At 38.1% G+C, this 16,015-nt stretch overlaps 1 protein-coding gene across 3 annotated transcripts in view; it reads left to right on the top strand.

Moving 5' to 3' along the window:
- The window catches only part of vps13b (vacuolar protein sorting 13 homolog B), a 297,571-nt gene that overhangs the window by 38,874 nt on the left and 242,682 nt on the right, over window positions 1–16,015 (top strand). For all 3 annotated transcript variants that reach the window (XM_085290668.1, XM_085290669.1, XM_085290667.1), the window contains 8 exons: window positions 2,708–2,803; window positions 4,160–4,282; window positions 4,766–4,903; window positions 6,519–6,606; window positions 8,526–8,711; window positions 10,620–10,789; window positions 11,786–11,980; window positions 15,149–15,270. In XM_085290668.1, coding sequence (XP_085146794.1) covers window positions 2,708–2,803; window positions 4,160–4,282; window positions 4,766–4,903; window positions 6,519–6,606; window positions 8,526–8,711; window positions 10,620–10,789; window positions 11,786–11,980; window positions 15,149–15,270 — 1,118 coding nt within the window. The remainder of the gene's footprint in view (window positions 1–2,707; window positions 2,804–4,159; window positions 4,283–4,765; window positions 4,904–6,518; window positions 6,607–8,525; window positions 8,712–10,619; window positions 10,790–11,785; window positions 11,981–15,148; window positions 15,271–16,015) is intronic.

Here is a 16,015-nt window from a genome sequence, read left to right as displayed (position 1 = left end):
TTACTTCTGTTAACTTATTTTAACATTGAAAGCTTTCACTGGGGGGGACTTGCTTTTCGTACATTTCGGATATGAGGTAATTTTTTTTTACCACTCTGCCAGTGTAAAAGAACCAATCTGTCAAGAATCTGTTATGATTTCTACATTTAGGATGCCTTTAAATTAGAATTTTTTTGTCTTCAGTGCATTATTGTCACTCTCACTGGCCACCACACAGTTGCATATTTTAATTTAATGGTCAGTTTCATCTCAAGTCTCAAAAACTGCTTGATCCTCAGGAAGCCCTAATCCTCTTTGTGTTTCTGTGTGCGGTATAGGGGAGGGCAGTATAACCGCTAACTAGCGTCTCGGGTCACATTAATGTTTTAAACATTATACATGGTATGATGACTATTCAGAAATGGACCCCAAGCTTTAATCCTGCCTGCTCACTCAGAATAGTTGGAATTCATCTGTGTTTCCTGTCAGATTCAGGCACTTTAGATCACATTACTGGTCTTGTGTGTGTGTGTGTGTGTGTGTGTGTGTGTGTGTGTGTGTGTGTGTGTGTGTGTGTGCGTGCATGCGTTTGTGTGCGAGAGCGTATATTACTTGACGGTGTGTGATCAGTAAAGGGGAGGTTTGTCTCAGGCCAAACAGACTTTGGTGTTTTTCTAATAATGTTTAAATTGTTCCTGTATTGTTTGAGTTCTTTTAATCAATTAATTGCCTCTCGTCTGCAATAATTGCACACAGCTGAAAGGATGGTTTTTAAAGCGTTCTTGTCTCTTTCCTACAAGGAAGTATTTAGTATGAAGGAATTTTCATGTCTTTGAACAGCCACTGCTTCAACCTGAGTTTGACATGAATGTGAAATCAGAGAGGTATTTTTAGATTGCTGACGCATTACTCCTCAGATCTCTTTGATTAGAAACATTGGCAGTGTAATTTAATGACTTTTACTCACATAATGCATAGTTTAGCACTGACCATTTGTTCCCCTCTTTTACTTTTGCATACTTGCCAAACTCTCATTACATGCCAGACCTCGTGCCATTTTTCATTTGAAGAAACATTGTTTCTTTAGATTGTTTCTCTTAATTATAGAGCCAATAGTCGAATTCAGTTGCTTCCACAGTTGGTTTTAAAACCAAACCAGTGATCGATCCATGTTACAAGGACAGTGTTTACTGTTTTTACATTTTAAAGATACCTCATAGAGAATAATTTGATTGCATTCTACTCTAAATTATAATAAATGGGACTTTATAGGAAAGATATTGGCAGCCGCAGCTTTGTGTATTTGTGCTACTAACCCGTCTTCTGTCAGCTGTGTCATTTCAGACTTGGGTACAGTCAGAAATGCCCCAACAGACTAGATTGAGAACTTCTATATTCTTATTGGATGTACATTCATAAGGTTTGTCTGCTAATTTGCAGTGATTTACTGTCAGTGCCACTGTACGCTGATCTGGGCAGACAGATCTTGCCATTACTCACTGGGACTCTCAGGTTGGAGTCAGGTGGCCCCTGCACGTGATTAAACCATCAAAATTGAAAAAAGGGGAAGGGAATGAGGGCGAGAGAGTCTGCTCCATCAGTATGGATAATAGGGCACAGCTGCTTTTCCCTCTACACCTGCTTCCTGTTGAATGGGTTAGGGTCTGCACATTCTGCACTACACCCACTGTTTTGAAAGTAGCCAACCTCAGAAGCATTGCGTTGAACCCTTCTCACCCTGGCCGACTAGTCTTGACCAGGTGCTCTCTCTGTCTGCTGGCTGTCATGCAATTCTTCTCAGCTCTACTTAAAGATATATGGAGATATGTTCATGAGCTTGTGTGGTGCAATACATATATTCTTAGCTGGCAGACATTGATTGTATTCACAGAGCGGGGATATTTCACACCTGTGTGATCATAGTGCTCAACTCCAAAACAGCATACATACTGGCCAGGCTACATCACTGTTTGAATTATTAAGCCAAAGAAGTGAGTGAGAAATTCCCCAGTGGCCCTTAAGCCTGGTCTGTTTTGACCAGGTGCTCAGTTTCTCTCTTCCTCTCTACTTTCACTATTACTCAACAACCAAAATTAATATTCTGCTGAACCATTCCCCTTTTATAGTCAGTTTACAAATACAATAAATTGCACATTTCATTTTCCCCTTGGTATGTGAATCGCTTTAGTCATAGTTTTATAGTCATCCCACTAAGGCCAGAGTCTCCTCCAAAAGCAAGGAGGGGATGTCCTGTGGGTTGATGAATGTTCTTGGAATCCAAACAGTACTACAGCTAGCATCTAGTCTCTAATCTAAGAAAATCTTGTTTGGATGCCGTTGTTGGTGGTTTTAACCATTATTTTTCTCTAGTTCTTCACAAAACCTTTGCTTATTTTTCAAATCATGCATTTGTTTTAACTGTAGGTGAAACCGTTAATGTCCTCGGCTAACATTTTGAATAAACTGGCCTTTCTCTCATCTAATTTTATTATTTCAAGTTTATTGCTGCAGTTCTTTTTTGATCCTGCCAAATCACGGCAGGTGAACTATTTAAGACATCAGTATTCATCATCCAATACTTTCATTTTTTGGGGACACCAAGTATATTACTGTTTAATTAAAAAAAAAAAAAAGAAGATGGAAAAAAATTAATTATTATTCTTTTCTTGTACTTTTCATGTTTATGTATAAATTATATTTAGTCTTTTTATTTTTATTTTTCTCTTAGTTGACAGAGACCCAGTCAGAGAGTAGCTACTATAGTCCTCAAAAGGTCAAATCCAAGGAAGTCCTGTGTCTAGAGCAAGAGGGAATCACGATTGAGGTAAGTTTATAGTTTCCCCTATCATTTGTGATGTAGTGCATTGTTGTGGGGCTGAACGGAGATAGATATGAATTTTACTATACTCAGTTACACTAAACTGTTACAATTTTTAGCTAATCAGTTATCTCCATATTGTAATTTTTAATTGATGTTGTCATTGTAGAAATGAGAGAAAAGAAAGTAAATGCTATGCATTTATTCTTAAGGAAAATGTGACGTTTTTATCCTGATGTAGATTTCAGCCCCCACCATGAATTGTTCCACAACAGTGGCATTTACTATTATCCACTCTGAACTTTGTTATCTATCACGGCATGGGAAGATCAGTAAAGATACTATTTAGTTACTTACTCATTAGTCACAGTTTGGCTGAAGTTCCTGTTAAATCTCTCCATGAGTACATGAACGAAGCCTTGTCAACTCACTAATCTTTAGCTTCTTGTACACACACCGGAGTCTGAATCAAGCTCACATCTGATCATTTACCCATTTTCCCTCATAGAGAATAGTTTTAAACCCTTTTCTCTGATTACCTGGTTGGAGTAAGAAAGGGGTTTTGTGCCCCTGAGATTTCTACCAGGTGTGAAAAACAGAGTTTTCCAGTTCCAATTTTTATAATTTATGCCTAGTCTCAACGAGAGAAGTCGAGCAGCTTGAACTAGAACTAAATATGAGTGTTGAAAGGAAAGGGGGCGTCTGGCAAAAAAGGGGAAACTAGGCCTTATAATAATTGTATGGGGAAACATAAAATGTTTTATTAGATTCTCTGTTTAGCTATCTGCTGGGTAAAGCAAAGACACAGAGAGAAAAGAGGGAAAACCACACCTTTGTGGTTGTAGTAGCTGCTGGACTGCTACTGCACTGAAATATGCATCACTCTCAGTCGAAAAGAGAAGCTGCCTTGCTTTTTTTTTTTTTTTTTAAATCATGACAAAATGAGCCCGCAACCTCAATATAACCACAAACCAGTATAGCATGACAAGTCTTGGTATCCACTATTTTGTCAACACTACATTATACATTTAAAATCTATAATAATTTAGTAGTTAAGTTGGTCAAAGAACATCTGTGAATTATTGAAGTCTTCTGTTGTTTATTCCCATTGGTGTCAGTGGATTGTTTTAAGGCCCATAGATGCCTGGTGTTCTCTTGGCAGAGACTTCTGCAGATTAACAAATAAATTCCCTCATCATTTAGTAAAGTTATTATGGTTGATTATAATCAATTATTCTATTAAAAGACAAAGACACACACACACACACACACACACACACACACACACACAATATGCACACTGTGTCCACTGTGTTCTTGGTGTTAAATCTGAGCTGAGTCTTTCTTTGGGTTTTATTTCAGGTGCTCATGATGGGGGAGCCCTTCTTTGATTGCCAAATCGGTTTTGTGGGATGTCGGGCACTTTGCCTGAAAAGCATCATGGGTGTACGAGATTTTGAGGAAAACATGAACCGCCGTGAAGAGGTGAACAAAGTATTTGTAAAAGATCACATTAATATTAACTGAGAGTTAAAATTCTAGGAACTTTGAGAAATATTAAAAGAATTTAAAAAGCCCCAAACACTCAAGCAATGTCCCAGCAGCCTCCAGTGTCAGGAAGAGGTTAAAATCTTGTGATGAACTTTACTAAAAAACAAATTCAAGGTCCCCTTTAAAAAATATATAGAACGGAATATAATATAATATGTTATAATATATATATTAACAAAATTAGCATTTTTGCTATATTAAATCAATAATGGGGTCAACTGAGCTTTTTCCCTTTTTTATGAATATGAAATAAATTATCAGATTTTGCTTTTTAGGTGTTTGATGAGTATATAAACATTTTATTTTAAAAGATCTTTCTGAATTTTGTTTGTTGTATGGATTGTATTGTTTCTTCAGCCTGAAACGTGTCCTCTTTGCTATTCACATTTGTCTTTGAATTTGTCATTTTGTGTACAGGATGCAGTGTTCTTCAGCTGTGGGGACAGTCTCAGTAGTAAAGGAATGACGTATCTCACCAACTCTCTTTTTGACTATCGGAGCCCAGAGAACAATGGAGTCAGGGCTGAGTTTATCTTGGATGCTGCTAATCACAAGGTCACAATAACCAGAAGTCTGTGCTATTTTACCCAAAAATATTAGCCCCCCCCCCCCAACAGAAAAAAAACCAAAGTGGAAATTACTGCCTTTTTCTGGGATAGATGGACAAAATGCAGTAATTGATCTATTAAAAAATAGTAATACTAATTTAGTGTAGTAGAGGAATCTTTTGGTTGTCTAAGTAGTGCTGCTGAAGCCATCATTCTGATAGCTCTCAGCTCACTTCATCAGCCTTTGCAGCTCAAGTGTTGACTCTACTTTGAAATATTCATGACCCTCGATGATGCAATTGTTTGGAAATCCAGCCATCCATCTCTTCATGCATAAAGCCTACAACTCAGAGGTTTCAATGTTTATTCATTAGTGGTTTTGAAACCAGCATGGCTTTGATCCATAAGAATGCAAGAGCTATTAGGGACCTCCTAATAAATATTACTCATTAACCTGCCAGTCTGATAAGGCTAGTCTGAAATCTCTGTTTAGAGAAACTGTGGGCAAGTTTGGGGTGGGGTGTTAAATGTGTAAAGGGGGCCTGTGTAATTCTTTCTCTCAATTTCCTGCTTGCTCACTCATTCTGACTGTTTATCAGTGGTTTAGTGTGGTGTAGAAATATAAAAATACTGTGGAAGACAAGGTCAGTTGTTCTTGACCTGCAGACTAATGATGATGAGCCGTGACTGATACACTAACTCCCAGGTAGTTAAAATGAGATAAATTGGATGTTTTTATCCTATATCTCATTTTCATTTGTAAATAATGACCTAAAATAAATAGCATGGCTATGTAAGAATGCTTTAGTAGTTAGCTTTGTCACTCAGGTGATGCCTTGATGTGACCAGCTGGGATTTTTCTCAGTGGGGTGTATATGTCTTTATGTGTCCACTATGTTCTTCTTTGCATGGACTGTAGGCCCTGTGTGGTCAAAAAAACAAAACTGATGAGGTCTTCCTCTAATTTTTTTAATAGTTTTTTTTAAAACATTAAATCAATTGTTGTGTAACTTAGTTACAAACTCATTGTTATTATGAATAACTCATTATGTTCTGCAGACTTTTTGCTTACGGGTTCATTGTGTGCTATTAATAGCTTGTACAATAAATTATGAATAACATTTCACAATTTTCATAATGACCACATCAACCGTAATCACAGTCATACAGCTTTGATTTGTTAGGAAAAAGTCTTATCATCAAGTAGATAAGATATATATTTCCTTTGGCATATATCCAGCTGAATGAGGAAACTTTCAATTTCTTTTATCAGTAGCCTTTTACTCAATAAATAATAGACTTGGTATCTGGTCAATTCCTTATTTAAGCGTCGTTATTATGACTGAACGTACTGCTTTTTGCACGAAAAAATCAGTCAAAGAAACCAGACTAAGTTAGCACTTTTTAATACAGGTAATATTACGGACTTCCCTAAAACAAACAAATAAACAAAAGACCCTCTAAATATCCAGCTAAGTGGATCAGTGCTTAGTAACTCTTTATCTCTAATTTGACCCCCACCACCATATCTCCCTTGACCCCAGTCATTGCCACTCTTTAAGGCTATCTGCTTGTTTGCTCCCTTACTGCGATATTTACCCAGCTCTACTTTTGTTTGACAGGAGACCTATACAGAGATAGCGGGCATGCACCGTTTCGGTGCTTTCTACATGGATTATCTCTACACAATGGAGGACAGCAGTGGCAAAGGTATTGTTCTAGTTCATTCTCTCTTGCAGAGCTTGTTTGGTCACCTTGCCACCTCTTCTCTCTTTTTCTTTTTATCTGTCATGTTCCCATTTTCTCTGCCTGGTTCACCCTTTCTTTCTTTCTTTCTTTCTTTCTTTCTTTCGCTCTTTCGCTCTTTCCATCTCTTTTCGTCTCTCCTCCCTGTCAAACAAGCCCCATGGAGACTTGAAGAAAGAGCTTGTCTTGTTTCAGTCACAGCCACCTGGTCCTTGACCCTTTCTGTCCTCACTCTCACCCTAAACTTACCTGGAGGGCAACTGTCAGAAGTGTTTAGTCTGTGTTGACACATATTTGAGTTTCTCTCTCCCTGGTGCTTGTTGAAACACTGTTTTCCCTCTGTCTCTTTACCTGTAAGCTCTTGAGAAAGTGAATAGACCTCTCTTGCCTAATTAGATGTCACTCTTCCTGGCAGAAGCCTTAAGACAGACAGCGTTCCTCATTCTTTAGTTGCAACTTTAAGTGTTGTTTTTCCAAGTTAGGAATTTCTGACAATCACATTGAGAGATAAATAATGCTTCCTTCAGTCCAAAATGCTAACTTCTTAATTAAAATGTGAAAAAATATAATAGCTCAGTTTTATTGGCCGTGATTGATATGCAAATGCTATTAGGTTATCATGCTTTATAAAGTAGAAATGACTGGCTTTGGTTAAACAAACTCAATAACTCAAAAGGTATTTATTTATTCATATGGAGTATGTCACCTGTGTTGTTCTATGTACCTCCCTCTTTTTTGTGTTTCATTTTAGCTTTTCATGACTTGGCTATTGTTTCCTCAGCTGCTGTCATCTACAGATAATAATCTAAATTAAAAAAAACATTGATACTGTCATTCTGAGCTGTCAAAGTCATTTCTGACAGCAGGATAAGTGTCAGTCTCTTTGGGATGGCTGTGGTTACCCTTGCCAGTTGGAATGCTTCTTTTCTGTTAGTGTTTCTGTTCTTCACGGATACGGACCAGATCCAGTGTCAACTAAACAAATTAGTCTGCATTGCCACAGGTCTAACATAAACTCTGAGTCAACTGAAATAGTAACCGACCCAGGTCACTCTTACCATTGACTTCACATTAGAGTCACGCTGCAGATTAAAAACATTTTTTTATAATCTTTGGAAATTGAGACACTTTTAAATAGTCTAAATCCTCCTAATTTCAGCCTCCTCGTCATTCCAATGAGCGTTCTAACTGCAGCCATATGGTCGATATTAGGCTTAATCCATTGCAACCAAATCTCACAGAAGGGAAGGGGAAGTGGCATTGCCTGTTGCTCTTTTTAAATTTCCAAAATTTAGTGGAAGTTACACCCTCATTGCTTTGAAATAATAAAAAAAAAAGAGTTACATTCGCATTGTTGACTCTGAGCTGTACTAATGTTCAGCACAGTGGTGGAATGTAAATGGAATAAAGCCAGTTGTGACCCTTTGTCCTTTTCCTCCCTCACTGCCATTCATCCACCCCCTTCCTTTATTTTTAATTTCTGCCTTTTTATTGCGAGAGAGTTGAGTCTTTTAAGTGGACCTCTGGAACAGGGGCCTGCGATGAATGAAGGGACAGCTGTTGGAGGGAAGTGGACATTTGGAATATTCATCATTTCTGTGGGTCACAGCTATGTGAGCTGCCTCCTGCTGCTGCATTACACTACATCTATCTTTTTTGGGTTTATGCCAGATGACAATAGTCTATATTTATACTTCATTAAGAAATGAGATATGGGAAAATGTTTCTGGCTAAATATTAATGTAAAACAAACAGACCTTATATGTATGAAAGCTGAAAATATGTTTTAATTTTGTTGACTGAGACAAGAGTCCTTAAGTTTATAAGTACATACATTATATATTTTAATCAGGTTATGTATATATGTGTATTTCCACTTGTAGGCTCTCAGGATTTCTCTGGGATGAGCATGGAAGAGATAGTGCCTGCAGTTCAAGAGACCTCCATCAAGAGGCTGGTGGTAGGACCTTTAGACATCAGGTTGCATAGCAGCGCCATCCATCGCATTCTCAAGATGGTCACCTGTGCCATGGACCACGAGTATGAACCCTACTGCAAAGCGCAGCGAGGTCAGAGATCAAAATTATACAAATATATAATTAAAAAATATACCTTCTCTGGTCTGGTATTTTACTCACATCTCTTGTCATACTTTTCAGTGACCAGAAACTGTAACAGTTTTCACTTTATAATATTCTCATCGCATTGTTATTTCCTTGCACAACCCATTCTTCAACACACAGCTGTACATGAAAGTAGTGACCTTTTGAACCACATAAGGGAGGTTAAGCCAAACACCTTTTGTTAGTGATCATCCCTGCACAGCTATTGATGAGCTCATCCCTGGGATGTTGTGAAAGAACATGGAATGTGTGTCTGTATGTAATATCTGTAGCAATAACTCTTTTGCAAAAGATTTTTGTGAAATGATAACATCCGTAGGTTTCGGTTGTTTCAGCATCTGTGATAGATAATAGACGATGGTGTAATTACTGTAGCAGTTTTTGTCTGAAGCGGAGTAGGTCAGCGTGTTCCTTCCTGTTTCTATAAGTGTTTGTACTCTCAAGGGTCAGTATAGTTGGAGCCTCTGGGGGGGGGGGCGGATTGAGAGTAGATAAGAGGAAGTCAAGGTTGCTATTACAGAAGGATTTATAGCAACCATTCATCATTTTGATACGATAAATTATAATTTAGCTATGCAGAACCTAACAGTTTAAACAGTTTGGTACCTTAAATAAAAGCTCTTTCTCTGTGTTTCTCTGTCAGAAACATTAGATCTAGTATGTATTATTGATTGGAGAAAGTTTGCATCTATAGCATCTTATCCTGTCCTTTTTCTCTGTTCTCCTTTTTATATTCATTGCCAAGAACTAAAAAAAAAAAGCTTTCCTTCCCAAACTAGCTATGGATGCTGAATTGGCTTCATGTTGCCCTGTTGAGAAGATAAACTACATTTAGTTTGCTCATTTGGATAAAAGTTCTTTACATGGTCTAAAAACAATAAATGAACAATAAAAGTAACAGGACTTTGAGAACTAGAGCTAGAACAGGATATTTCTAAACAACAATATACTTATGTTATGTTATGTTTTCTTTTCCCATTATTTTTAGCATCCATAGTCATGTTTCTGTGTATCATGGGAGTTCCATCTGTGTTGTAAATTAAATTTTCACTGTGGGTATTGACTTGAGCCCTGGCATATGAATTGATTGGACATAGCAGTACTAGATCAAGCTGAATGTTGTAGCTTTAGGACAAAGATCAAAGCAGCTTTGAGATCAAATTCCGAGCCCACCTTGTAGTTGGAAATGTAGCCCAACAGAACCTCCACAGAGCTGACACTGACCCATACGTGGGACCAGACCCAAGGCCATAGGGTTCAGGTTTGGTCTGCCTTTGACCCTGGTGTAGTGGATCACTGTGCTGGTCAGTCCTTACTGTGAGTATGGATCTTAGTAGCCTCTGGTTCACGTTGACTTATTTCGCTTTTTTTCTTGGCTCTTTGGGTATTTCTTTGGTTATTGACAGAATGAGTGGTTTTATGAAATAGTTCAAAAAGAATGCTACTGGGAAACAGCCATTGTAATGAATAGCACATGTAGATGCCAGCACTTTTATAGTCCACGTCTCTTTTATTTAGTGTTTGAGTTGGTGGTTTTTGTTGGAAAAGACCTTTTCGTTGTTTTAATGCTATGAGAGGAGCACAGTGGCTGGAGAGGAACGGCACCCACTCAAAGAAATTGGTGTGCTTTACAGCTAACCCTTTCCACTGTAAAACGGTTTTGGTCTCGAATCCAAATATCTTTGGCTTATCCCACTCCCTTACTATTATTTCATGTAATGCACTACAGGTTGCATTCTTATGGTTAGAAAAACAGCTGTTTTAGTATTAATATTTAGAATGTTATCTCTACATTATATTAAGTTTTTTTTTTAAGCTAACATGTTTCTTGTTATTGTGGCATTATTTCTCCAGAAATGACTGAAGAGAACAGTGGTCCAGCTACTCCAGAAGAGATCTCACATTTGGAGGAATTCATCCCAACTCGACTCACTTGTCTCACTCTGTTCCAAGTCTCAGTCACTGTTTCAATGGCAGAGTTCAACCTCCTACATACACTAATGCCTGTCATCATGGGACACAAGGTAGTGCTAACAGTGAATTCAATTCACACCACACCAGATCAAGTCAGAAGACCTACGATGGCATATGCACAGCCCCACCTGATCATGTACAATCCTCACAGTCATTCCTTAGTTCGATAGCCCTCAGTTCACCTTGTCCAGCTGCATGACAGGGCAACCTGCTGTCATACCTCGTTCCTCTCCTTGAGAGAACAGAAGTTATAGACACAACACTTCCCTTTCAGTCAGTTCACTTGGTCGAACACATATAGTGTTGGACATAGATGCACACCCTGAAATGATGAAAAGGGCCAGTGATGTTGCCATTCCCCTGGTAGAATGTGCTTTCACACAGGGAAGCAAAGGGTATGGTGCTGTATACCAGGGAGATAGTTTCCATAAGATAATGTGAGAGCATCTGTTTAGCTCGATATCAAAAACCTGGTCACATAAATGCACATGCAGAATGTGGTAAATATAGGTACGTAGGATTGACTAACCTAGCCTGCTCAGCATACTATAGCTGGGTACAGAGCCATAAGTAGACATTGCTTTGATCATGGCATGGCTAGCTTGGGGACAAAATCTAAGAATAAGGGCAGGTGGCTTTTGACTGTCGTTTTCTCCAAACTAAGGAAAAGCTCTGTGAACTCTGATCGCTTCTGAGCTGGTAGAGGACTGGGCCAGTCCACCTGCAGCTGCACCACTTTAAGACAAAACACACAGGGACAGCCGCTGCATCATTCTAGGCTAATGACAAGTCTCCTTACTGAGAATCCAAGTTTGAAATTAAGAAAAGGTGGAAGGAGATGAACAGGAGTTGTTAAGTGTAAAGCTGATGTTACTGTTCTGAAAAGAAAACTGTAGTATTGAAATTAATGCAAAGTAGAAGTATTTTTGCTCGGGTGTTGGTGTTGTTTGGTTGGTTTTGACTTGGACAACAGTATGTTCAATATGTGTCATGTTTGTTGTCACTGACAATAATTGTTAAACCTTTCTATATTTTCAACTGTCCAGGTGGCACCATGTCTGGTCTCTGTGGCAGAATTTCAGCCAGTGCGCCCACTACCTTCAGTACAGTTCCAAGTGGAAAAGGTGAATTTTGAACACTCTGTGCCAATGTATGCCCCAGAGCTGGTAACCACTGTCAGCAGTCTCAGCCAGCCTTCTGACAACCTGCTACATCACTGCTATGCACACCTCTACCTCAAGGCAAGTATGAGAATATTCTGCACTCTATAGTATTCTTTCTCCTCACTCCCAAACCAGTAGTGGCACATGGGTGCCCCTCCCTGAGCCTGGTTCTGGAATTTTCTTCCTGTTAAAAGGGTGTTTTTCTTTCCTACTGTCACCAAGTGTTTCAACACAGGAGGTCATCTGATTGTTGTGATTTGGTGCTATATAAGGGAAATTGAATTTGATTCAGATTAAGATCATTCTTGTTGCCATTAAGGACACAGTTGATGCTAAGTTAAAGGCAATCAGGCTCATTAACAATATATGAAAACTAAGCAAATGTCAGTTGCTATCAAACCCCCCCCAAAAACTATAGTTGAATAAAACAGTTTTAAATTGCACACTTGTTCTCTTGTTTGTCTCATGATTTTAAATATGGAAACCAGTACTGTGCCAGGACTCATTTGGTTTGATTCTGTTGGTATTTTCATTTTATTTTATTATACATTTGTCTTTCTGTTTATTATGTTTCAGTTTGAACAAAACGATGCATCTACTATTTATTAGAGTATGATTTTTGTGCACAATAGCATGCTAATTGGTCAGTCACAGTTGTGATCTTATCTTCCCTTTGAAATGATCGGGCCAACCTCTTTAATGACCTTGATGACCCTTTTCACCTGGTCATAAAAATCTCAGCACTCAGTTTCCTGATGAGCACCAGTACATTTCTGGTCTGCTTCATCTGCCAACTAATAGGGTGCAAGAGACTTGTATTAAGCAGCTGTGACATTCCCCTGTTACTATAAAGGTTTTACAATTTTTAGCTGCTAGTTTGAAGATGAAAATATAACATTCACTGTCACTGAAATTTAAAGTTGGTAGTACTATAATTTGAAGTTGGGACCAAAAGACAAAAGCTTCATTTTCTTAATCGTTTTAAACCACGGGACAAGATTATTTGTCAGCCAAGCTTTTATCATGTTGCCTAGCATCATAAGATGAGCAATAAACAACTGCATATAACATTCCAGAAAATAGTAGTTTTCTACCTAAGTGTGACTTCTTAACCTGTATACTAGAGTTATCCATGTCCAGTAATCTATGGCTAAAGTAAAATAAATTTAAACACTTTGTTTTAGGTTTGTTTTCAGGTTGTAACCTCTGATTTTTAGTTTACCTGAAGTCCTTAGTCTGTCATTGAGTACACATTTCCAAAAGAAAATAAAGAAAGGATTTTGCTAAAGAATCCAATCAACTTTTTAGGGAGTTTGGATAATAGATTGGGTGTAATTTGTCATCTTTTCATTCTGGCCTGGTATTGCTTCAGTGTGTTTTTAAGGCAGGATGTTTACTGTACGTCATGCTGGTAGTCCTTATCACAGGGTCACTGCAGGGTTAACAGTCATCTGGTCAGTGGCCAAGGATCATTGTGACCAATCAGCCAATCGTTGTCTGTAACCATTAAGGTTCTCAGTCTCCATCTGGGTTTTTGCACTGGGATCATGACAGGGTGGAGGTCATTCTAGCTACAATTCACCCAATTCAGGAAGTGATTTGAAAAGGGTATAAACTAAGGCTTATCTAAATCTGTGTTTTATTGACGCTGGCTGTCAGAGCTTAGGTATCTGTGTTGAGGGTAGTGTTAGCCATTGTCCTACTTTTACATGATTGCAGGCAAAAGCTTTAAGTCAGTCTGGTTGCTTAACAAGAGACCACAGAAGTTAATGGTCATGTTAAAGTTTGGTTTATTTGAATCGGGACTGAAACTGCTGAATAGCGATCAGAAATCTAGTTTCCAATAGAAAGCTGAGTGTTTTGTGTGGGCAATTGAATTTAAATGTGACTTTTTTATGTCTACATCTTTATCTAGTAATTGATATATTAGAGCCATAGGCCATTTGTCCTATTATAAATAAATTATTGTTTTCCAGCATTTTGTCTGCTGGCTTGTTGATCTACACAGAAAAATGATCTAGTACACCATTACAGCAGCTGGATGCTGGACAGCTAGGCCCAGCCATCATCTCTTACCTCCAATATTAAACAGGACTTTACCACTATGTGCTATCAACAGTATGTAAACACTGGGCTGGGAGTATATTATATGTGGCTTCCAGGAGCTTAGATAATGAGAATGAGATTGTGAGACCCACGCCTGCTATGACAAACAGCAGAGTTAGACAGTGGTTTATTTTTCTAAGTACTGTTGCTGTCTTTATCATTTTTTATCTTTTTTATAAAACATTACTTTGTACATTCATATATTTGTTACTGTAGCCAGATAAAAAGTGATAAAGACTCATTATTAACCCTATCCCCATTAACTGTGACAGGTCAAGTACAGGCTAAAAAGTTAAATTGGGTTTAATGCAAATTCAAGAGAGTAAACCTTTTTATAATTTTTATTTTGTAAAACCAGCTGTTGTTGTGAGAGGAGTACTGTGGCTGGTATACAGTTCCATATGGACAGATTATGTTCAGCGGGATAGTGCTGCAATGTCCAAGATTGTCTCAAAATTGTGTAGTAAGGGTCAAAGGAAATGAAAGTTGGGGTGTTAAATATGCTAAATACTGTATATTAAATGTGTTCTCATTAAAGAGTGTCTGGATTGTATTGGGGGCCATAAGTCCACCAAACTGGACATTTAAAAAAAGAAATTCCAGCCAAGATAGTATATCTGGTGCTGGTAAAACTGTCATAACCTCCTCCTAGAGACACCCTCTGCCACCTACTTTAGAAGTACTTTTTCCATAATTTAATAATTATGAAATCATGCAGCATCTTATTTAAATCTTATAATTAGGGGACAAAAGACAAACCAAAACTTTCTCCATGCTGGAAAAATGTGGGCTATTTGGCTGACTGAATATAGATTTAATCAGTGCAAATTTTGTGGAGAAGCCTACTGTAACAAGGACTACCACACATGTGCTTTTGAGTACCTTGACACATTTTTATAGGTCTGTCTATGGAGACTTGTCGATGAAATAATGTCACAAATATTTAAGGTCAAAATGAAGGCCAAGGTTGACTGTGGGTTTGGTCTGCATGTTATGGGTCTGGTGTGTGCTGGTGTGATCCTATCACATGATCATCTTCTTTTTTTCTCCCAATGTATTTGTGAATTCCTCAGTGTTTTTTCAGCGTGTTAGTTCCCCTCTGTCTTCTCCCTTCATTTCTTTGCCTTTATGTCTTTGCAGGTGTTTGGGTTCCAGGCAGGGTTGACATGCCAGGATAAAGGATCTTTTTTACCTCTCATCCCCATCATCCCTTCGTTTAGTACTGCACTCTATGGAAAACTGATTCAGTTGCCTGCATTGTGGTGAGTTTTTAGCAGTTATATAACTGATTAAGTCTGCAAATTGCTAAAAGCCCAGTGTACATGCAGGGCATATTTCAAGTTATGATGAAAATAGAAATGTTATTGTTTCACCGGCCAGTGCCTGTAACAATTGTGTGAGGCACAAAAAAATTAACATAATAATGATAGCATCATTTCTGTATTGTGTGATCATGGAGGCAAAACATATAGGAAATGTTTACACACACACACATATATGGCTATATATATAAAGATGTGCAATCTCTTGTGGGCTGTGGATATGAGGGTATTTAAAGTGATGGATGAGGCAGTTTTTCAGCAGTCATGTGGGAAAACAGAACGACCGTCAGTGTGGAATAACTGCAACAGTTTCCTTACTTTGAAACACAAGAAGAAGAAAGACAGTGTTGTCTAGGGACATGAAAAAGTTGCTCCCCTTTTTTTTCTTTTTCTTTTTTTTTTGGTTGTTTACCAGACAGATGACTCATTGGAGATGTCTCTTAGCGGGAGGAAGAGACTTCAGAAGTTAAAGAAAAGGGATGAAGGAAAAGGAGACAATGTTTAGAGTTTGAGGATGGAACAGTTGGACACATTTGGATTTGAGTGGTGAGAGTAGTAAAGATGGAAAGGAAGAGGAACTGTTGGTACAGCATTAAACACTCTATTTGGAGACTGTAGACAGAATTGGGGGAATAATTTACAGTTCTTAGTTTTTCTGTGTTTAAGGTAAATAAACAGTTTTTTA

The sequence above is a fragment of the Mchenga conophoros genome, linkage group LG11, assembly GCF_057382185.1.
Source record: "Mchenga conophoros isolate Kocher_MC1m ecotype Shallow Benthic linkage group LG11, M_conophoros_male_GT1.1, whole genome shotgun sequence".
NCBI classification, from domain to species: Eukaryota; Metazoa; Chordata; class Actinopteri; order Cichliformes; family Cichlidae; genus Mchenga; species Mchenga conophoros.
Note: the sequence above shows the minus strand (reverse complement) of the source record. Positions and strands in the feature narration are given on the sequence as shown.